Below are 23,108 nucleotides of genomic sequence, written 5' to 3' on the forward strand. Positions count from 1 at the left end.
CAGCTGAATATGTCCGTTCAAAGTTCAGGGCCTAGAGGAGAGTGGTCAGTCCATGTCTGCGGCCGTAGCTCATTTGAATAAGCTTACATATCTAATCTTTTTTTCATTTTTTTTGCATGTGTGCTTCGTTTGCGTTTTGTGCTATGTGTCAAGGCCTGTCTGAAATTTCTCACACAGAGCCGACCTGACGCGGGCAAGCTGTCACTCGCGTGGACCCAGTGAGGATGTTTCGCAAGAAGAAAAAGAAGAGGCCCGAGATCTCGGGGCCCAAGAACTTTGAGCACCGGGTCCACACCTCGTTTGACGTCAAGCGGGGCTGCTTCATAGGCCTGCCGAGCCAATGGCAGAGCCTGATAGAGAACCTACGCCGGCCCAAACCCATGGTGGACCCGTCGAGGATCACGGAGGTGGAGCTGAGGCCCAAGAAGGTACGTACGCAGAAGGCCGCGCAGGACCATCCTCTCTATCTGTTTATTGATCCGTTCCTGTGACCTCTCGTTGAACTGCACGTCATAATCAACTAGCCCTTAACTAGCCCACTTAAACCCCACATGGTTGACCGGAGTCCCGCAGGGCTCTATACTAGTGTCTTTTCTGTTTTCTGTTATTGTCCCCACAATACGGATGCTGGGTTTACGGGGTTAAGCGTTATACACGTCATCGTATGACCAATAACGAAAATAGCTTACAAGGCTATATTCACTATTTTGGGAATCTTTTTTTCTTTTACAAAAACAAAAACAAATTCCCTATATTTTGACATGGCCAAAATAAGGATGCTAGGCTGAAAAGTGGCCAATGAACTTTTCACAAAGAGTTCTTTGTAAATCCGTCCCATAAACAGACAGTGCTGTTTATTCTACGAATGCACCAGAATGTGTACGTCCTTCAGTGCTGCAGAGGCCCCCTGCTGTCCCTCAGAAAACGCCATAATCCTGTGATGGCAGTGCAGAAGGCCAGGCCCTGCATGCCCCCCTCCCGTTCGCTGTCATATCGCTTTCTTATCTATCACGGGGCTGGGCTAATGACCCTGCTGTGTACACTGACTGTACAACGTTGAATCCTCCGAGGGATGCAAGATTTATTACTCCATGCAGGCAATTAATAACGATCCATGGTGCCTCTCCACAGATGTCAGGCAGAGGGGATGAAAAGTGCAGGTACAGCAAAGGAAATGCCAGTGAGCGATAAAGCCTGCAAATCTCAGGATTTCCACGCTCTGTCTGTTCCGTTTATATACGCCCCCCGCCTTCAAATAAAAAATAAAAATAAAAAAGGACAAAACACACAACATTTTTATTAGCAACTGGGACGTGGTCGCCACTGTGCAATATGAGAACCATCATGTCAGCTTTTAGGTGGGATTTATAGATTTAATAGCATCATCAAGATGAGATTGCTGTTGCTCGACAGACTCATGCAATGTAAATAACAAAGCATGACAGGCTGATCAAATATCATTTGAGAGAAAACACGTCCCTCAAGCGGACAGGGAGGAAAACCTTGAATTGCTTTACCCACTTTCAACCTGCCGTCCAGATTTTGGGCATGTATGCCAGTATATATAGGCCAAAAACTTGTTGAGGGGTGCTAGCTTAGAGTATATATGAATAGAGACGGCACCCGAGTTCTCCTCCCATCCACTTGCATTAAGTTGCTCAAAAGCGCATGAGGCGATTTCACTGTGCATTCTGGGTAGGATTGGGCCCAAACACATGAACGCGCTGCCGCTGACTATCATTGCAGGTATTCAGCGTTCACGTGTCATCGTGAACGTGCACAATGATAGTCAACGGACCAGCGCGTTCATGTGTTTGGGCCCACGCTGCAATATCAAATTCAGCCACTATGTCCATTTCGCCTCAGGGTTTCATCCGGGTGCCGTCTCTATTCATATATACTCTAGGCTAGGGTGCTAGCCTCTCCAATGCATGGCTTTCCCAAATTACATCATAGGCCAGCCAAGTCTATGTTTGTCCAGAGCCTAATTATACATTTCCTGTCCCAGCCAAAGTCTAATATGGACTTTAATGTTTGTTTAGGATACATTGTGAAGTCTATGGACTGTAATGTTTGTATAGGGTAAATTATGATGTAATTCGTGCCAGAAAGTCTATGGACTTTAATGTTTGTTTAGGGTAAATATTAATGATCAGCGATGTCATCTCGCTGATACAAATACATCTTGTAAATAAATCATCATCAAACATCAACATGCCCCCAGAAATCTGGGCGTCCATCACAGAGGTGTGATTTTGTTTTCTTCTAAATAGATGATTTACAAGCTCACAACATGCCACGGCTACCATGAGATGCATTGTGAGCTTATAAAGCGGCTATTTGCCTGACACTGTCATACCTATAAAATAGGGCTTAAAACTGTCATCCGTTCATGTCCTTTCTGCATGAGCTGAACATCGGTCCGCTGCCCAAGCGCCCCAGGCTACCGCTGAAATAATCTACTACTAATAATAATCTAATACTAGGAATACAGAAAGCCTGTTTGGGAAGAGGAAAAATTGTAAACCTAAGCACAATGTTTCAATGGAAGAGCAGGCAGAACTACAGAACTACAACCACCACAGTTTGTGTTATATTGTGTACATATGGTACTCTACGGAGTCTACCATATGAATTGGTCAAAATATAATTTTAATATAAATTTAATTTAATAGAAATTTTAATTTTACTTTCTGTGTGGAGTTTGCATGTTCTCCCCGTGTCCCCTAGGGTAGGTACCCTCACAAAAACATGCAGTAATCCTGGTCTCTAAACCTACCTCCCCCTGGCCAGCCGGGGCACCTGATGGAGGGGAAAGGAACTGGTCAGAATAACGTGTTCCTTCCACGCGCTACGTCCGGCCAGGGAAACTCCCCCCTGTCAGGTGAAAAGAAGCAACTTGGACTCCTCATGCATAGAAGGAGGCATGAGGTCAGTCCACTGCCCCCCCAGGTTGGCAGAGGAAGTGTAGCGCCCAGGATTACATTAGATAATTGGCACTGGGTGAAAAAACTGGGTTGCAAAATCGTGTGATAAAAATTATTAAAATATATATATATATATAATTGTATTCATAAATACAGTTATGGATTGGAGCTTTTAACCACTTGAACAGCATAGCATCCCTTTTCTGTGTGGAACATTCGCCAAAAATAGTCGATCTACAACCTTACAAAGCATCGCAACGCAACATATTGTGAGCTTTTCGGCAAACGCATTTGCTGCACAGGGGAAGAATATATAGTACAGCTCCGAGTCTAGTCAACTAAGTATTACAGTAGTTTAGTATAGTTTTTAAGTGGTTAAAATCAATATAGAACGTTTTTATAATGGCATCTTCCAAAACAATCAGCCAATTGGGTCATTATCACTGCCTCCTTCCTGGGAGGCACTGGGTGACATGTTGGCTGACCTCAGCCCCACTGTGCAGCTCAAATGGCACCAGACCAGGCAGAGACAGACGAGAGGAGATGTTGAGTGACTGTAAACTGAACAACCATTCTACCCAGAGACTGACTAAAAGATGCCACTGGGCGTCCTCTCTGATAGGTTCAAACCGTAAATGCCACCTCCTGCTTCATGTCAGTGTCGTCATTCTCTGCCAGGGGGACGTTTAGGCCCTTTGAGTTTACCAGTCTGATGCCTGATCTATGCTCCATCGTACAATGGTGCCGCACACCAAAAATAGCATCTTTGTCGCATTTATGACGCATTATGAGGTTGTAGATCTTCTATTTTCGGTATAGTATCAATCGGGCATAAGACATTCGTCATCAGCTTATACTGATCATTTCACATGATCATCTGAATTGTGCAATATAGGGGGAGTTGCATAGGCTCACCCTATTTGTTACTGGGTCCCCTTAAATATTTTGCTGTGTACATTTGTCACCGCATTGTCACCACAATCCATTGGGGGGAAAGTCTCAAGTCTGTGTCTTTGAAGACTGACAAAGATGTCCTTAGCAGCTTCTCAGGTCTAAATTTAACTGCATGGGCTCCGAGTGATGATTATGTCATGCTCATTATTCGCCTCAGCACAAACTCCACGCATAATGTGAACACAGTGTGACGAAGATGAATGCCCTTCTCTCCCCTCTCAGACCATCGTGCGGGGGAGCATGATAGGCCACGGTGACTACATCGCGGCCATGATCAACGACATGAACCGTCTGTCCGTGACCAGCTCCAACTCCCTGAGGAAGAGCAGCCCCTCGTCCAGGAAGAGAGCCCAGTCCCTGGGACGGCTGGGGGAGGTCAAGGAGGGCGACACCTACCAGTACGAGGGCCTGACCCAGGACGACGAGGACGAGGACGAGGATCCGTCCCGGCAGCACTGGAGGGACAGAGCCAGGCACATCCACAGTGAGACCAACACGCCCTACCTGGGCATGAAGAAGAGCATCACCCTGCAGCCCAACGGCGTCCTGCCCAGGGCCAAGTCCACCTATGAGGTCAGCGTCAACACCCTGGACGGTCCCCTGCATCCCCCCGCCCAGTTTCTGCCCCCCCAGCCACGTAGCCACGGGGCTTACATGAGCAGCGATATGAGCGGTCCCCAGGAAAGGGTGGTGTGGAGGAGAGACTTCCAGCTGCCGAGGGGGGTCCCACCTAACCAAAGACCCATAGCGTGTTTCTACAGCCCGGCTATGGCTGTCCAGCAGCCCCATGGAGACCTCATGGGGGGACACACTACGGAGTTCCGCACCAATTTACCACTCTACATGCACTCACACAACAGCCCCGGGAGGCCATTCTCCTCTTATGATCTGAAGGTAAGGCTGCACCTTTTTCTTTTTTGCGTTCCAATGGTCCAATGTGTCACAAGTGCTTAGAATTTTGTATTCTTTACATATTTATAAAACCCACAGACAGACTTAACCATTTTCACTTTCAATATTTTCCAGCTTGACATCTCTACTTTTGCATGATACAATTGTACGATGAAAGAGGCCATTCATTTACGAAATACTTAAAAAGTTGCAATATGTAGAGGTCCGGGCACCTAGGCCACCTACCCTGACAGCGTGTCGCGGGTTCGAGTCCCGATCACGACGACCTTTGCTGCGTGTCACTCCCTACCTCTCTCTCCACCATTTCCTATCCTAATAAAGGCATAAAAAAGCCAAAAAATAAATCATTATATAAAAAAAAGTTCCAATATGGAAATACAAGGTTTCTGCCTGAGATGCCCAATATTGTATATATTATGGTATATTGATGATACCATAATCTCAGAATACATGCATGCATAATTAATTTATCACAATGCGGAACTGGGCGATATAAAATGATGAGCATAGATACGGTCTGGGATATGAGGGAAATCCCTGATATAAGATGGTTAAACAGATTAAACAGATTCTGATTAAATGCTGCATTACAGTAAAGTGATAGAATGTACTTATTAGACTGTTTTTGCTGAAATGCCTTTACATGATTTGTCATCACATACACATTACACCTAAAAACTTCTGTCTGAACCAACCAGTACCAATAGTCATCCCCAAAATGTGATCACATCATTGATAGAGGTATTAGTTAAAAGGTATCATGTATCATCATGCTCATCAACTTGTTTTGTTTCGTATTAATCTGCTTATTGCCATAAACTGCAAATTGAGGCATCTTTCCGCAAGTGTTAGAGGGGGATCACATTCATGCCGAAGCTGTCAAATTCTTCACGTCTTCACGTCTTCACGTCTTCCAGGGCCAATCACACCGCTTTATGCCGCAGATGACTGTTCAATTAAAGCTGTGGGGTATTTTATTTGATGGCCATAAAATATGATTTGCGTCCCTGCGTGCTTGTAAGCGCCGAGAGATGCTATGTTTGGCAAGATCTCAATGGGGACATTTGGGTCCCTGTGGCAACATCTTTGTGTGGGGCATATCAGGTGAATAGGATGCAGAGTGCGACAATGAAGGATGTGATTTATATTCAGTTATAAAGCGGAGCAGGGACCCTGGGCAAGTGGCCAATTTTCTCTGACACCCCTCCCCCCTCTCCCTCTTATCTTGCAGGCAGAGTCTGCCGTGAGGTACCACTCCAGCTTCCTGCCCACTGGCACCAGCAGTCCTTTGGTCAGCGGCATCAGGCCGCAAAGGACCGTCCGCTCCTCAGCCAGCTACACCCTGGGCCTGTCCCCTAACATGGGCCTGAGACCCAACGGGCCGGAACCCTTCCTGAGACATTCCGGCTGCCCCAACCCTTCTTACGTCATGCAGGATAGCCCGTCCCAGCCCCGGCCGTCCCCCCCGGGCTCCCTGGCCACCAGTCCGCTCGGCACCTGCTCGCCGGCCTTCAGACCCCAGCAGTACCCGTCGCCCAGGCCGCCCCCGGACCCGCCCAAGGTGACCCACGAGCAGTTCAAGGCCGCCCTGCAGATGGTGGTGGATAAGGGAGAGCCGCGGTCCTACCTGGAGAACTTTGTGAAGATCGGCGAAGGCTCGACGGGGGTGGTGTGCATCGCCCGGGAGAAGCACAGCGGTCGGCAGGTGGCGGTGAAGATGATGGACCTGCGGAGGCAGCAGAGGAGAGAGTTGCTCTTTAACGAGGTACGGTGTACGGTTCTAGACATCAGTATGGTTCTCAAAGTGGGAATCATTCATATGGGATCCCTGGCTTGCACAAAACGCGGTGGTCCGCGGCCTATTACGTATCAATTTGGGGGTCTTTGATGTAAAAATGTTAGAGAACCACTGTCCGATGCTATACAGTATACAACACCTACAAACCTGGACGCTCCATCTCAAAGCGCCACACAAGTAACACATCACAACACTTGTTTATCAATTGAAAGTTCTCCTGCTTACATCTGTCGAAGCCTCTCAGCGGCCATGTCACATAGGTCTTCTCCCCGGCCTTTTGATGCTAGTATACTGGTTGTTTGGCGTCCCTTGCAGGTGGTGATTATGAGGGACTACCAGCACAGGAACGTGGTGGAGATGTTCAAGTCGGCCCTGGTGGAGGAGGAGCTGTGGGTTATCATGGAGTACCTGCAGGGTGGAGCACTGACCAACATTGTGTCTGAAACCAGGTGCGTACAGTAACTACAAGACCCCAACATCAACCATGAACCATCAACGGAAGAACCTCATTTATGCACATCTCGGTTAACCACTTATGCCCTATATTTGTCAAATAGCAAAAATAGCCGATCTACAAGCTTGCAGATATTCACAAATTCACAAAAAAGCGTAGCAAATTGTATGATCCACATAAACACAACCGATTGGGAGTGCATGAAATCAAGTATGTTGCAGTGCATTCATTCAGTCTAGTTATGAGATCATCTTTAATAACTAGTTCAACCACAAGGTGGTAGTATGGTATTGACTCAGTGAACCAGTGATTCTGGTACAAGAAGTAAAACGTTGCATCACAAAGAATCCCCTTCAGTCTCATCCCGGAATTCTAAACCACAGCCGAAAATAACATCTTCCTCCGGAGAACACGATAATTCAATAACATAATGCAATTTGTGCATGTTGAAATGACATGTGGGGGAGTCGATGCTGCTGGACGAAGAATTTGATTTGGTGTCCCTGTTGTGGTGTTCAATACAGCATGCATCCAAAACAAGGGAAACATATTGATCCACAGCATGCAGAAGGTGGAAACTTAAACAAAGTAAATTAACTTGCCGTTCTGTTTTAGATTCTTAACAACCCTGCTGGTTTACGTACTCTCCGAGGATGAGCCCAGAATCAGATGTGTGGACTCATATGGGACATTTCTCCCAAGCCGACTGCCATTAAAATAAGCCAGCTGTCACAGCCGGTGCTCGTCAAATCTTTAAGATCACTGTATCGACAGAACTGTCTGGAATGAAACCCCTTTGCTAAATTACACCTCCTTCTGGCTTCAAGTCATATTTTTTAGCATGATCGATATCTTGCTAAAATGAGAAGTGGAGTGATGGCTCAAGCTTCTGTGTTGAACTTGAGGCATCTCTTTTTGTCACACTGTGCTATACTGCCTGGCTCGTCCACCTAAGCGCATTGTCACAAATCACATGGGGATTCGCCATCACTATGAACTGTATATAAAGTGTAGGCCATCACTATGACGAAGGCACTTCTTTATAGTCGTATTTGGACATGTAGGCAGACACTTCCAAAAATGTTAGAATCTTATAGAAATGCTGTTATTCTACTGCTTTTTCCAAATAAAATAAATATTATAAAAAAAGAATCTTAAAAAGAAAATAGCAGATCTACAAGCTCACATGGCATCACATTTAATGTGATGCCATGTGAGCTTGTAGATCTGCTATTTTCTTCGAATCACACATTTTGTGATTTGATGAAAGGCTTATAGGGCTTAGAGAGCACAGGACTCTTGTAATAGTTTGAAACAGAAAATGCTTGTCTCTTATTTATGTGCCAGCAGCTACAGTATACAGTATGTTTGATTTATGATACAGGGAGAATTGACTTCAAACACGGAAGCTTTTTACTTGTTTTCAAGTCTGGCGTACTTTCTTATTGTCTGCCTGCGGCATGACGACGCATGGATTTAAGTGTATTCTGCTGAAGCAGTTACTGCAGCAACACCCACTAATGTGTGTAAATCTATTGTGTGTGTGTGTGTGTGTGTGTGTGTGTGTGTGTGTGTGTGTGTGTGTGTGTGTGTGTGTGTGTGTGTGTGTGTGTGTGTGTGTGTGTGTGTGTGTGTGTGTGTGTGTGTGTGTGTGTGTGTGTGTGTGTGTGTGTGTGTGTGTGTGGGCCCTCAGGCTGACCGAAGAGCAAATTGCCACAGTGTGTGAGGCGGTTCTGCAGGCGTTGGCGTACCTGCACTCACAGGGAGTGATCCACAGAGACATTAAGAGTGACTCGATACTGCTCACACTGGACGGGAGGGTACGATAACATACCTCCATCTACACTGTACTATAAATCCTGTCCATTTAACTGTGGGGAGTGTACAAATGACACCAAATGGACCCATAATATGGCCAGTGGTTCTATATGTTGTACAGTAGCTCTCAGAGGTGCAGACCCATACAGGTCCATTTGGATCCATACAGCACGTGTGCCCTCTGAGCAAAATTCAAACTTGTGATTTTGCTGTGTAGCAAGCGCTCCGCTCTTCAAATGGGGCTGCACTTGAAATGTTTCACATTTGAATGTCATTACATAACAGATCCCAATATGCCATGTTGCATTATGAATGAGCAATCATTTCCAAACGCCCCCACAGATCAAGCTGTCCGACTTCGGCTTCTGTGCCCAGATCAGTAAGGACATCCCGAAAAGAAAATCGCTTGTGGGCACACCATATTGGATGGCTCCCGAAGTCATCTCCAAATCTCCATACGGCACCGAGGTGAGTAACGCATTAACATTCCATGTTCATTACAACTACAGCCTAGCAGCGACAGCTCCAGAAAAGTTCACCATTCAAATGTTGCTGTGCCATGCTGGCATTAGAGAACCTAACCACCGTAACCTCACAAGAACTACTTAAAACTAACCTCAATCAAAACTTTGTCTGGCTATTGAGACGTCACTAATAGCACTTCAAATAGCTTTATTGACATTTTCAACCAGTACATTTCCTAAAATGTATGAATGAAAGAATAGGGGAAACCATTTCCAACCACTGTATGCGTACTAGTTATATTGTATCCTCACACTCTATACAGATTGGTTCATTAAAATAAGTCCCTGATTGTGACCTTTACATTCTTTCTATCAATTACACACCCCATGAAGCCTTGAATTCATGGAGATGCTTTTGTTTTTTGTCGCATTCCTGAGGCAATAATTTGATGACCGGTTGAGTCTCCTACCTCCTAGTAAATAAGTCATTTTTTGGGTGAACTACACCCTTAAATGCCCACAGGCGCACAGGGGAAATCTGTACTTTGATGATTTACACTTGAAAGCTGAAGGTTGATTGTGTGAAATGGTTGTACGTGCGTGCCAGGTGGATGTGTGGTCTCTGGGCATCATGGTGGTAGAGATGGTGGACGGAGAGCCTCCCTACTTCAGTGAGACCCCAGTAGCTGCTATGAAGAGACTGAGAGATGAGATGGCCCCCACTGTACGCAACCCCAGCCAGGTACAGTATGAGAACACTTTGTAACAGAGAATCAGAGCAACATACATACAAACCCCAACCACCCAAACCGCTGAACCTGAGTGACTAATTATGTAAACCTTAGCTCTAAAAAAATAGTTCTAGCCCTGAAAATGACTTTCGTACCACAGGGGACCTGAAAAAAAAAGTGCGATTAGTCTTGGCCTGGGCCGCCGGCGTGGTGGTCCGGGCACCATAGGCTGCAAAGCCAAATCGAATCCCAATTCCGATGACCTTTGCTGCGTGTCACTCCCCATCTCTCTCCCCATTTCCTGCCAGTCTACTATCCTATCAATAAAGCTACAAAAGCCCAAAAATAAATATAGTCTTAGTGGGGGAATAATTTAAATCCCCAATCCCCATCACGAGCCGGGCTCAGCGGGTTACCCGCGCCTCTCGGCGAAGGGTAGACGCACGCTGATTCCCCCCCCCCCCCCCCCCCCACACACACACACACTTTTAAAGATGACACTCTCCCCCTCCCCTTCCATCCCAGATCTCTCCAGTGTTGAAGGACTTCCTGGATCGTATGCTGACCCGGGACCCGATGGAGAGAGCCAGCGCCACGGACCTCCTGGAGCACCCCTTCCTGCTGCAGTGCGGCTCTCCCCAGTGCCTGGTCCCCCTGGTGGAGCAGTACCGCAAGCGCATGTCCCGCTGCTGACCCTCTGGGCACGCGTGTCCGTTTGACATCTCTATACCTTCAGTCGGACCAATCCAGCCAGGCTGTGGATCTACAGGCCCCAAACCCCTGTAACAGCCAATGGGGAGATCAGCTTCCTCCACAGAGAGCACCCAGACAGCATGGTGCTGCTGGAGGGATCACGGCAAGACAGCAAGTTTGGTTGACAGACATGGCATGGGCTGCTTGGTCTTGAAAGAATAGCACTTACGTAGTGAGTTAAAGGCGGCAAGCATGTAAGCATTGCTTGCTCCCCACATCTCAACTCAGTTTGAGCCCAACCTGTGTCGGGATTCCTATGGCATCCAGTGGGATTCTTCTTAACGCGGTGCATAATCGATGGAGGATAATGAAACTCAATGAACATGCACTAGTACTACCCACCAAGACTGTCTCTAGTCGGGTACATGTGAAGCTTAACCACTTTAACCCCATGGCGTCCCTATTTTGGGCATGTCATTATAGGCGCAATTTGTAAACCTTTTTTCAAACATTTTCCAAATTTTCCAACACATTTTAAAACATTTCCAGATTTTCCAAAACATTTACAAAAATGTCCCCACTTTTCCATTCCTTTTTTTTCATATAGAGAAAATAGGTGATCTACAAGCTCATGGCGTGCTGTGGGCTTATAGATCAGCTATTTCCGCTATTCTATCGTACAATGACTATAGGGCCTGAGTGGTTAAAGCTTGTGATTCGAACCATTGCATCTCATTGTGACATTTTTGAGGAGAGAGAGAGAGCTTAACACGAGGTACCTCTGCACATCCACAATCTAGTGGTGGAAACCAGACTATAAACTGATCAGTGGACGCTTTCAACGCTGAAATGGGCTCTTTTGCATGGCCAAATAGGCCTGATGTGAATGCTTGAATAATGTGTTACACTGGGATATGAGAGAAAAGCCTCCATTCTCTCTGTAATTAATGGGTATAATGCCCAGCTGCTACTGTTGGGCTACTGGAAGAAAAGAAAAACAACAACAATGGAATTATTCCTCCTTTTGATATTTATAGTTTCTCTCCAAAAAGGTGTTGTGGGTAGTTTGTATGATGTGAACAAGGTTTCATTTTAGACAATGGACTTGAAACGTAGCAGACAAACACATGTAAATATAAATTATGTATATTAGAACCTTATACTTGCTGTAAGTTATATGAGATGAATTCAAAAATGTATTTCATTTTATTTTGGAAGTGTGCTGTAAGCACGTGTGTGTGTGTGTGTGTGTGTGTGTGTGTGTGTGTCTGTCTGTCTGTCTGTCTGTCTGTCTGTCTGTCTGTCTGTCTGTCTGAGTATGATGAAATGTCAGACTTTGCATCCGACATCCCTCTGTGTATTGTGATTGACTTTTTAAAAGCCACAGGTGTGCGTGTGTGTGTGTGTGTGTGTGTGTGTGTGTGTGTGTGCGTGCACGTGAGTGTGCGTGCGTGCACGTGTGTGTGCGTGCATGCGTGTGCTTGTGTGTATGACAGTATTTGCATCAGTTTGCATATAGATAAAGCACACAGGCTTGGCATGTGATGCTACAAGAGGTCCACCAGCTGAGAACACGTTGCACATGCTCTCTGTAATCCCACACGGATGCTACATGTTTCTTCATGTATTTGTATTTCTATATGTGGGTCATTTCATGAAAACCTGAGAATTACACATTTTAATTTTGTACAATAAATCAATAAATGACGCATAACGAATCTCAGCCGAACCCGGTGGGTTTTGATGTGAATTCATTCAGTCACCTTGTGTGCCTTTCCTAAGGGACATGCGCCCATGCACACGTGTGCACAGTCTGTACACATGCAGTCACACACACACACACAGCTTCAATGAGACACGCAGACATTTCAAAGCATTTATTTTATATTTTTACACAAAATATAAATGCACAATCATTCAGCTGCAGAAGGAAATCTTGAAACATTATACTTATGGAGATAATAACCTTCAACTTTCAAGAATTATTAGAAACACAAACAAAGCATGTATTGTACAGTCCCTCATAATCTCATAATAAACTGTACTTAAAGATTTTAAGTAGCCTAATTATGGAACAGCTCACATAATTTGAACGACTGACATAATTCATAAAAGGAAGTGAAGTTCAACATTAAGCCGTTATAAACAGCACATATCACTATTTGTCTTTCATTAAATATTGATCAAATCTCATCATGAAGCAGTCATAATATGAAACACAAGCAAAGCGTTATGTTCTCACTGTCACTGTGAGCAGGAGATATCAACAACTGATCCTGATGCTTTGTCATAATTCTTAGTTATCCTACCAGTTTTCATATACAGTATAGTCCTCCTTGTTCCGATCAACAGGTGCTGCTTTCAAACTCACACTTCACTCCACTGATGCTGTCGATGCTCGGCTGGCTGTTGACTCGCTGATGATGTGCCTCCGAGAAAGGGTACGTCTCAGAGCGGGACATGCGTCCTCTGCCGCCTGCTGAGCCAGAGGAACAGTCCATCACCATTTTCATGAACTCGGGGGCGGTGAATCGCCGCAGCAGTCTGCTCCCCAGCACGGTGATCACCGGGGGAGGATGGGCGGGTATCTTCCCGGATTCCATCTCTCCTCTGGCGGACAGCAGTTTGCCGTGTCTGCCCGACGGCGGTGGGACACTTCCTCTCTTCTGCTGCTCCCTCTGGTTTGACAGAGCTGCATCGTTGCTCTCGGTTTGCCGTGACCTGCCGTTCTCCTGTGTTGTTCTCTTGCGGTTCAAAAGTGATTTTGGTGTGGTGACAGTTTTGTCCGTGTCGTTTGCCGCTACCAAAGTGTTCTCCTGACATTCGATCTTGTCCATCAGGGATCTCTCATCCTGTAGTGAGGCTCTCTTTAATTTGCTGACTGACAGGCTCATGTCGCGCACATCGCCCTGATAGGACTGCTTTCTGCTGCTCAGGAGATCCAGGTTAAAGGACTTAGCTTTGCCCCAGAATGGAAAGCTCTCTGGTTTCTCTTGTTGAAGCACCCTGTCTCGGGTGATGTAGTTCAGTGTTTTACTCCCCCGTGTGTCACTTAGCTGGCAGTTTGGGAGTTGCTTGGCTGTGAACGGAACACTGTCATGAGTGTCATCCACCTCTGACTGGCTTCTCTCACGGTGATGGGGGACAGCCTGCTGGTGGCCATTGTCCTCTGGAGTCTGGCTCCGGCGACATCTGAAAGGTTTCCACTTCCCATCACTGTCCCCGTCCTTCAGTCGTCTCTGGAACACCCCAGGCAGCGGGTCCTCCTTCTTCTTGGAGAATCTCTCCAGAACATGTCTTGGGAGTTTGCTGGGCGGACGGCCCTTTCCTACCGAGCTGCCGACATCAACGGGTGTCTCATCTTTTCCAACACTCTTTCTGCAAGGAAGGCTCAGAACCTGGACACACTGATCGTGTCCAAAGAAGTCAGCCACCTGGATGGCTGAATGACCGGCATTATTGGTTCGGTCCAGTCTGAGACCCATTCTTTTGAAAGCCCGTACCAGGAACTCCAACACCTGGCTGTGTCCAGAAAGGGCAGCATACATCAAAGCGCTGTTCCCCCAGGTGTCAATGACGTCTGGGTCGGCGTTGAACTGCACAAGCAGCTTGACCACCTCCAGGTAACCCATCTCACAGGCATGGCTCAAGGCCGTGCGGCCGTCCTGATCCTGAGTGTTGACATCGGCCCCTTTCTCCACAAGCAGCCGAATGAACTTTGTCCTGGCTCCGGGTTCCGGCAAGTGCACGGCAAACATCAGGGGGGTGCGGCTGTTTTCCGTTTTAGAGTTGATGATGCGTCCGTCCAGGGCATCGAGGATGAATCGAGCCAAGTGAACTTTATCACTGTGCATGGCGTCTAGAAATGTCTTGGTGCCAGAACCCTGCCGTAAGTCCTTCGGTCGCATCATACTTCCAACAGGTATAAGAGTTGAGCCTGTTAAAGTGTGCTCAGAAAGCGGGAGATATCTGTCTGTGTTGCCAGTGAGTGTGTTTACCTCGGAGTAAGTCTCGGTGAGGAGCTGCCGGCGTTTTTATACCTCCCTCTCCACATGCCCTCCCCACGTTGCCTAGGAAACAGCCATCTGAGGACCATAATGCAGTGGCAGCTTCCATTCAACCCCAGCACTCTCTGCCTGGAGAGAAATATAATGCTATTTAAACAGAATAATTACTCCCTTTATTTATGCTATACTTTCATGTCTGTGGGGTTATAAAGTTGCTACTTTCACGCCAACCAACTCCCTGAATAAATCTTTTGTGCTAATGGAATGGAGAAGCAGAGAAAAGTTAAGTATGGATTTAGCAAAGCAAAACCTATGAATAGAGCATGGTGTTGAGTGTTATTCTTTTTTCGAGCCGACACAGCAAGATAGTGTTCTAACCCTTTCGGAGTTAAATTAATATTGGATGTTGTTGGATATTTTGTCATCATACTTATTTCCAGCAGTTTGACAAAAGACTTTCACATGATTCATTATAGGCAAAAATCTTCAAACAGAAAATCTTCAAACGGACCTGACCTACAAATAGATCAGTCCAATTGCAGTCCTTTTCATACGTTTTTTTTGCCAATTTTGAACCTTTTTCTTTCTCTTTTTGTTTCATGGACAATCCATGGTACAACAATCTTGATAATCTTTTATCTTTTATTTGTGAGAGAAAAATAACTTAAACCCTGAATACTTTCTTGTACAACAAATAATGAAATTAAAGGCTATAATCCATGCACAACGAATATTCATGGATTGGAAAATTATTCAGGGGGGTTTCTTCCTTGGTCTATTGGCAGCATGCCCCAAACATTTGGCGCAGAGTTTAGTTTAAGTTTAGGTCCAGCGGTTTATGAGATTAACTCCGGACTCACTCGCTCGCTCACTCACTAAAAAAACATAATCTCCGCCTCAGGCTTCGCGGTCTGGCGGAGATAATTACAGACAAACAGGTGAACAACCACATAACACACAGGTGTGTACTGCCTCAATATGCACATAACATTACGTCACATAGACAGTCACCTTGCTGAGAATAATACATTGGCAGCGGTGTGCAAGTGCCGTGCACCCAACCCATGTTCAGAGTGGTTTCGTGCGAAACAATGGCCATATTCCATATACAATGTAAACAATAAGCATCTGATCAGCATTTGGCGAAAGTCTGTGAATCGACTCGTCTCTCTTGCATCACTGCTGTGGACTATTTTGTCAGATACACAGAATTCATATGTTTTGTGTCATATTCTCTAACCGCTATATGTTATACGAAATTAATATGTTATATTCTTCGATGATTCACTATACTCTTAATTTCATTCAGCAATCTATGGTTAATAGCAATTTAGTTTAGAGTTACTGCATGGTCTTGAATGACATAATGCCGTGTTTCTCAACCAGTTCGGGCCCCCCTTGGGGAGCGCCAAAGATCACAGGGGGAAGTGGGGTCTTTTCTATTTGAAGGTAGTCCTAAAACATAACTTTCATCCACCGTCTGCCTGTGTATATCCTCAATGTGATATGATTCCATGTTCCAAAACGAGAGTGTGTGTCTCGCGATGCAATGCATCGTGAGATTGTAGAACCGCTATTTTCGCTATTGATCGTATGAGAAGTATATGATTTAACGTGCACGCACGTGTGTAGGCTCTCATCTTTTGTCAGATGTAAAGTAGGGGGGAGCTCCAAAGAAAAAAAAGGTAGGGAACCTCTGTATAGCCTATAGCTACTTTTAACTGTCAATATGACTGGCTGACTGGACACTGGACAGCAGGGAATCAAATCCAAGAACCCATTTTGGATGGTCAAGGGATCTTTTCATAAAGCAGAATACATTTTTCTTTTTATTGACTGTAGATTGCAGATTTTATATTTATTGTAAGTACAGTATCTATGAAAAAAGGTAGTATAAAGTAGGCTAAGTGCATGTTAACACCCATTTACATACCTTGCCTGTACTCCCTCCACAGCTTATGCCGTTAATTTGATTTTAATTGCTAATATAAATCTCAGCAGGGCCAAAACAGACCCAAATAGTGGAGGTGACAAAAGCACCGCCAGGGTTCCATCGTCCTTGCTGCTCGCCATCCGGCCTCAGACACTTCATCAGATCCTCAGCAGGTCCCTCATATTAGCAAGACACTTTACCTCATCACATCCCCTAGCAGCGCTGCTAGCATGTCTAGTCTCACTGCACGACTGATATTCTCTAAAAATGGTTCTCTTTTTTTGTCAGGTGAAACCTGACCTAACATCACCCATGAAATGTATAAGCGACTTTGCGCCACCTAGTTGACTCCAGGGTTGCCAAGTCCGCTAATTTCCAGCAAAACTCGGATTGTTTTTTTCCAACAGTTGCTTGCCTGGTTTTTAGCTTATCTCTGTCACGACAGTTGCTAACAATGGCAACAACCCATAACATCCCATCGACTGCACGGCATACACGTGTCACAAACTCAACTTCTGCGTGGTATGAACAGTCGCAACATAATGCTAGCCATGTGGAAATTGACGCCAGCAACCAGGCATGTGGAAAATAAACCACACGCATCAACGTGAACGGCATGAAGAGTCACATTGACGCCAGCGACAGCAAGCAATAACACAGTCATATGGAAAATAAACGACACGCGCGAGTGCGCGATGCGAATGCATGTGCAGACAGACCATGTTCGAACGTCACTCGATATAACTTAAAACCAAACACGGCTGAAACAGCGCAGCGCAGCCAATGCAAAACCAATGCAAAGCCCCAACAAAACACAGTCATTGGACCACACACAGAACGTCGGACACGCAAACATTTACTAACGTTACTAAAATAATCAGACTAATATTGGGGGGAGAGAACACAACGGAGACAGCGCTTCTTTCACCTGACAAATATCACTATGTGATCATTTCTTGTTTACCATTTCAAGGACCCCCAGTTTGATATGCATTAGTCCACGGACGCCATTTGCACGCTTTCAGAGTTACAGATCCGTACGGGGCCATTTGGTTCCTAACTATCAATCATTTAGCTGGGGAGGACCCCCTGGAACTGTCAACAATGAGATTGATATGGTATTGTGACATGTGTCTAATTTGATCACAAGGATCTATTCTCTGCCCTCCAAGTGGGTAGATATAGCCTATTGACGGGAAGAAGCTAAAAGGTATATAGCAACTCAAATGCAAGTGATTTACAGATACATTGAAGGATGGACAGCATCTGACAGCTTCAATTTGAAAACAGTTTTAAACCAACCTCACATTGCCCCTAATAATCTATTCTGTAATGTTCAAGTTTGGGAGAGTTAGAGAGGGAGGGAGGGAGGAAGAAAGAGGAGAGTGGGATGTGGGAGATGGAGATGGGCAGCGAGAAGCAGAGTCCAACTCATTTATTCGCAAAAAGCTGGCCAATGTTGGGTACTGAAACCTTTATACTGTAGATCAGCATATTGTCAACACAAAAACCTTGGCAACGCCGGTCAAGCTGTAATAATAATTCTGACTATGCTCTCTGATTGCTCTTTGAAAATAGCCAATATACAAGCTCACTTGTAGATCTGCTATTTTCAAAAAAGTCTTGAAATAAAATGTGGAATTTGGAATTTTTTGGAAACATTCTTACTTACAAGAATATAATACAATCTGGTACGGGGCTCCCTGGCACAGAACATTTTCAGATGGGTGGTTAGGGACAAAAACATACATTTGGGGGTCAATGACATTCAACAGTCTACAGTCAATGATATTTGAGAACCACTGGTTTAAATAATACAAAAAATATTGGAAGCAAGCCCAAATAAGCAACTACGCCTTTTAGAAACAAGCACAAAATAAGCAACTACAATTTAGAAACAAGCCCCAACAAACCGCAACCACCAATATTTACAAGCAACTTTATAGAAAAATAAGCCCAAAGTCGCTTATAATAAGTGGACATGGCAATGCTGACTATTGACAGAGGGGATTGCCTCTGCTCAGAAACAGATGATTTATTTCCAGTTTCTGGCAGCAGTCTCGACTCGGTTCACCTCCTACACTAATTGCCATCATGCATTGCTTTCCATGCCAATGAGTCTGTGCTGATGACGCAGTTATAACAGTGTCCCCTCTGAAGGTAATAATATCTTAACGAGGTCAATGAGAATGAGACAATTTTCTTTTAACCACGCAAATCTAATCAAGTGTCTCCACGAACCGGTTTTCCCTCACTATACCGAACTGGAGATTAAAGCTACAATCCGGGATTCTTTTTTAACCGATTAAGACTTGAGGCCGATTCTACAAAATGCCTTCTAGATAAATAGTTCTTTCAAGATTTTTCAAAAATGTTCAAAAGTAGCAGATGTGCAAGTTCACAGCGTGGCACGAAGTGACACGCTGTGAGCTTGTATATCTGCTATTTTTGCATAGCCAACATATAAAATACTAGTAAGACGCCTGGGGGGGCCATATATGGAGCGTGTCTTGAGTGTACAGGGTTTGATGAGGTCAGATCAACATATGGAATGTCAGAACAGGTCAGCTCCATATATGGAGATCTAAGGGTGGCAGCGGTGGCAGTGTCTTGAGTGTACAGGGTTTGTTGAGGGCCAGGCCTTAATTTCCGGGCCTGTTGAGAACTCAAATAACTTTGGGGTGGCCCGTCTAGAGTTTAAATGGACAGGAAATAGTCAAAGGGGAGACATCGAAGAGGAAGGATGAATGGGGAAGCATCAACATATGGAATGTCAGAACAGGTTCTGACATATATCCATATACTAATATTGATGACATCAGGGATCTCCTTTTTTTTAGGGACCCCAATCTAGACCGTAAAATCCTCAGTGTCATCTTAACTCTTATAGTTTACAGACCCATAAGGGTCCATTTTGACCCTTTAGGGGTCCCCAGACCCAACATTGACAAAAAGTGATGTAGAATATCTGCTATCGGGAAGAAACCTACTATGTTGAAGACAAAGCAATACTGCCTCATCAAGTTGGTGTTGTGACTATACTGTATATTGAGAGCGGACGTATATATACGCACATCGACAGGCTGGGTGCTGGGCTAAAGAAACTTCAGCAGATATTGGATGGAGCCCGCACACCACAGGTATAAGAAAGACGTTCTTTATTGAGAATTCTGACTATATATTGAAGCAGACGGGACGGCACACCGGATTGGACTATCTGCATGCTGTCTTTATTTATTGTAGTTCAGACAGCGCATAAAACTTACAGATTGTAGCCATAAAGACATCTGTATATGAGCAGATCAGAGCCAAGAAATAATGATATAGTTGTAAGATTGGTAATAATATCAGCAGGGGCATTTTGTACATTACTAAAGACGAGGCCACAGCTAAGATAAAACAGAAGCACCATGTACTGTAGCAAAGAGCTCCATTAAACTTGTACCGACCACGACACTGCACAGCAAAATCCTGAGAATCCTGAGTACTATTTAAGTACAAACTGAGTGTACTGAGTCCACACTGATGATTTTACAGTGTGCTTATCAGTTATTTCAATGCACTCAGTGCTCAGAGCCCGTGGCGGCTATTTCAGAGCCCGATCCATCCAGAAATAGATGCAAGCAGGCAGGCCTGGCCTGCATTCTCACAAGGCAGTCCGCAGGCTGCATTTGAGTTATCGTTGCTGGCACCCACACTTGTCCTGACCGCTGATAATTATGTGCTAGCAGGCTCTCTGCTTCTCTTCTTGTGCACAAAAGATACGTTTAGATTTACACGTAGTTCCCAAGATGGGGTGTTGGGGTAAACACCTCTCTATCTCTTCCATATTGGTAGTGGCCCAAAGGAAATGGAATAACATTTTAAATGGTACATGGACTGCATTAATGTAATGCTTTACAACGTCATCACATCACACACATACTGCAACATCACAACACTGTTACACATGTATATATTATAAACTGTATATCAATGTATCGATTGCTTTTTATACTTAGGTGTCGTGAAAAATAGTGAAAATAGCCGATCTACAAATTCACCACATATCGCATCACGGCATGTTGTGAGCTTGTAGATCTGGTATTTTTAACTATGACATGTTTGGTCCTTTTTTCTTTTACACTCTTCACCTATGACATGCCCAACATAGAGATTATTAATCGATTTGTATAATCAATGAAAATCTATTTGTTTGATTAACTGTTGCATCCCTATTACACATTAGCCCTATTATGTCTTTTTAAATAATACGTTAAAATTGTATACTGTATAGCCTCGGAGACGGCCGGCGTTGTTTATGTAATGTCAACTGTGAGGTTCTGTTAGTGTTATAAGCCCTCGTGATTCCTGTTGTGCAAATCAATAAATCAATAAACACTACATATTCACACACCAACAGCGGAGCAACCATGCAAGGCACCAAGCTGCACATCAGGAGCATTTCAGGGTTCAGTGTCTTGCTCAAGGGCACTTTGGCATGAGGCCAGGAGGAGCAGGCGATCAAAACCGGGAAACTTCTGGTTTCCACTGGTGGAGGTCTCTACCTGGTGATCCACTGCCACCCCCTTGCTGTGGTAAAACTACAGTAATTGTTTCCATGTGCATCTACATACATTAAGTGAAATTAGAATAAGTGGAGTGATGCTACATCAGAATTACAAGAATTAATAGAATGACGATATGGCACCAATTAGCAGGATGCATCTACATGTATACATGTCATTAAACAACTCATAACTCCCATTCACCGAATGTAACGGATGGAATTGACCAGAATTGTAGATGAAATATTCAGAATATGAATACACCGAGGCCCCATGAGGCTTGTTAATTGAGCAGATGTATGCTAAAAAAGGAAAGATGCGATGGTAAATACCCCATCTTCCATTCATTGCTGGGTCTAGCCCAGGCAGCAGCCACTCGGAATGTCTGATTAGAAATTAAGCCTTGTGTAAAGTTGAGGTGTTATCTCTGCTGGCCCTAAATGTCTTGATTAGTCACAGGGGACAATGCTCTTCCAAGTCTAGAAAATAAACAGATCTCTCAAGGTACTGTAAGGAAAAACTTGGAATGGAAACAAAATGGACGGCTCAACTCCCAGCAGTAAGGTATGGTTCATTTGGGACTAAATTAATCAAGACCTGTTTATTGTAGCTGAGGGTTCTGTTGTAATATGCACAAGCAATGCATGACGCACATCACAGTATCTGTGCATATTGTGCTTATTATGTAAGCACAGACAGACAGTCAGACAGACAGACAAGTGTGATCTGCTTGTTAGAACATCACATTTTCTATCCATATCCGTACTGTATTTCCGGTAACGTCATGGCTTGCACAAATGTATACTCTGTGTGTGTGTGTGTGTGTGTGTGTGTGTGTGTGTGTGTGTGTGTGTGTGTGTGTGTGTGTGTGTGTGTGTGTGTTCCATATAGTCCCATCAGCTCACACTTGCTTACAGAAAGGTAACCATCTCCAACTGAGAGTCATCAAGAATCAAGATCACAGCAGAGGATTTTAAGACTTCACACTGGCTGCACAAATCAGATTTTTGGCCGATCCAGATTTGAATTAGATTGTTTTTTTATCAAGTCTAAACAACAAAAACAAACAAGGAAATAGATTTTCTTCAGGTGGGTTGAAAAGTTGCGATTCAAATCAGACTTAATTCTGCCGATGTTTCTGGACCCTCGGACACTGATTTATACTTTGCTGTACGTTGTGTTGGCTGGTTTGACTGTGAGCTAGATATGCCAGACACCATCGTACGACAGGGTATAAGTTAACCACTTCAACCCTATTGATGATATGCACACGGCTGCCATCTTGCCAGCAAGGTGTTACCTAGGTGCAACTTCCCATAGACAGCCAAACAGAACAGTCCTCTTGTATTAAATAACGTCAAACTCACCAACATTGCAGCTGTACGGAAAGCTTGAATTATCCTCTTTCTATCTGCAATGTGTTTGTTTAATAAAAATCCACTGTAGACATGTTATGAGCTACTCCCTGTCAAGAAATTCCTTGCAGATGATTTTGCTGGAGTGCTGGAGTTTGTAAGTGCTCGTTGACTATCACTCAACAGCCCATGTGTACCACCTGTTTTGAATTTGCACATAATGCAGGAGGCAGCAGGAGGTTGCTTATGAGTTGATAACGAGTGCTTCCAAACTCTGACACTTAGAAAAATCTATCTCTCTGTTTCTAACACAACAGTGCCCCTACTCTAAACATAGGGACATACAGTATAGGGATGGACATATGGACATAGGGATGGACATATGGACATAGGGATGGACATATCTGGACATTGCTGTTCCTTGGAGTGCCTGCACCACTCAATAATCATCTGCAAGGAATTTCTTGACAGGAAGTAGCTCATAACATGTCACATTATAGATTGTACGACGATAA

At 44.7% G+C, this 23,108-nt stretch overlaps 1 protein-coding gene across 1 annotated transcript; it reads left to right on the forward strand.

Moving 5' to 3' along the window:
• Nucleotides 1-224: 224 nt before the first annotated feature.
• On the forward strand, nucleotides 225-10,751 carry pak6 (p21 (RAC1) activated kinase 6; the record flags this gene model as incomplete). Its single annotated transcript, XM_079527817.1, has 8 exons — nucleotides 225-428; nucleotides 4,104-4,775; nucleotides 6,025-6,558; nucleotides 6,907-7,040; nucleotides 8,739-8,865; nucleotides 9,206-9,331; nucleotides 9,935-10,069; nucleotides 10,584-10,751. The coding sequence occupies 8 exons, from the start codon at nucleotides 225-227 to the stop codon at nucleotides 10,749-10,751; spliced, it is 2,100 nt and encodes a 699-aa protein (XP_079383943.1).
• Between the last annotated feature and the right edge of the window lie 12,357 nt (nucleotides 10,752-23,108).

This window comes from Electrona antarctica (assembly GCF_951216825.1).
Source record: "Electrona antarctica genome assembly, chromosome: 18".
NCBI classification, from domain to species: Eukaryota; Metazoa; Chordata; class Actinopteri; order Myctophiformes; family Myctophidae; genus Electrona; species Electrona antarctica.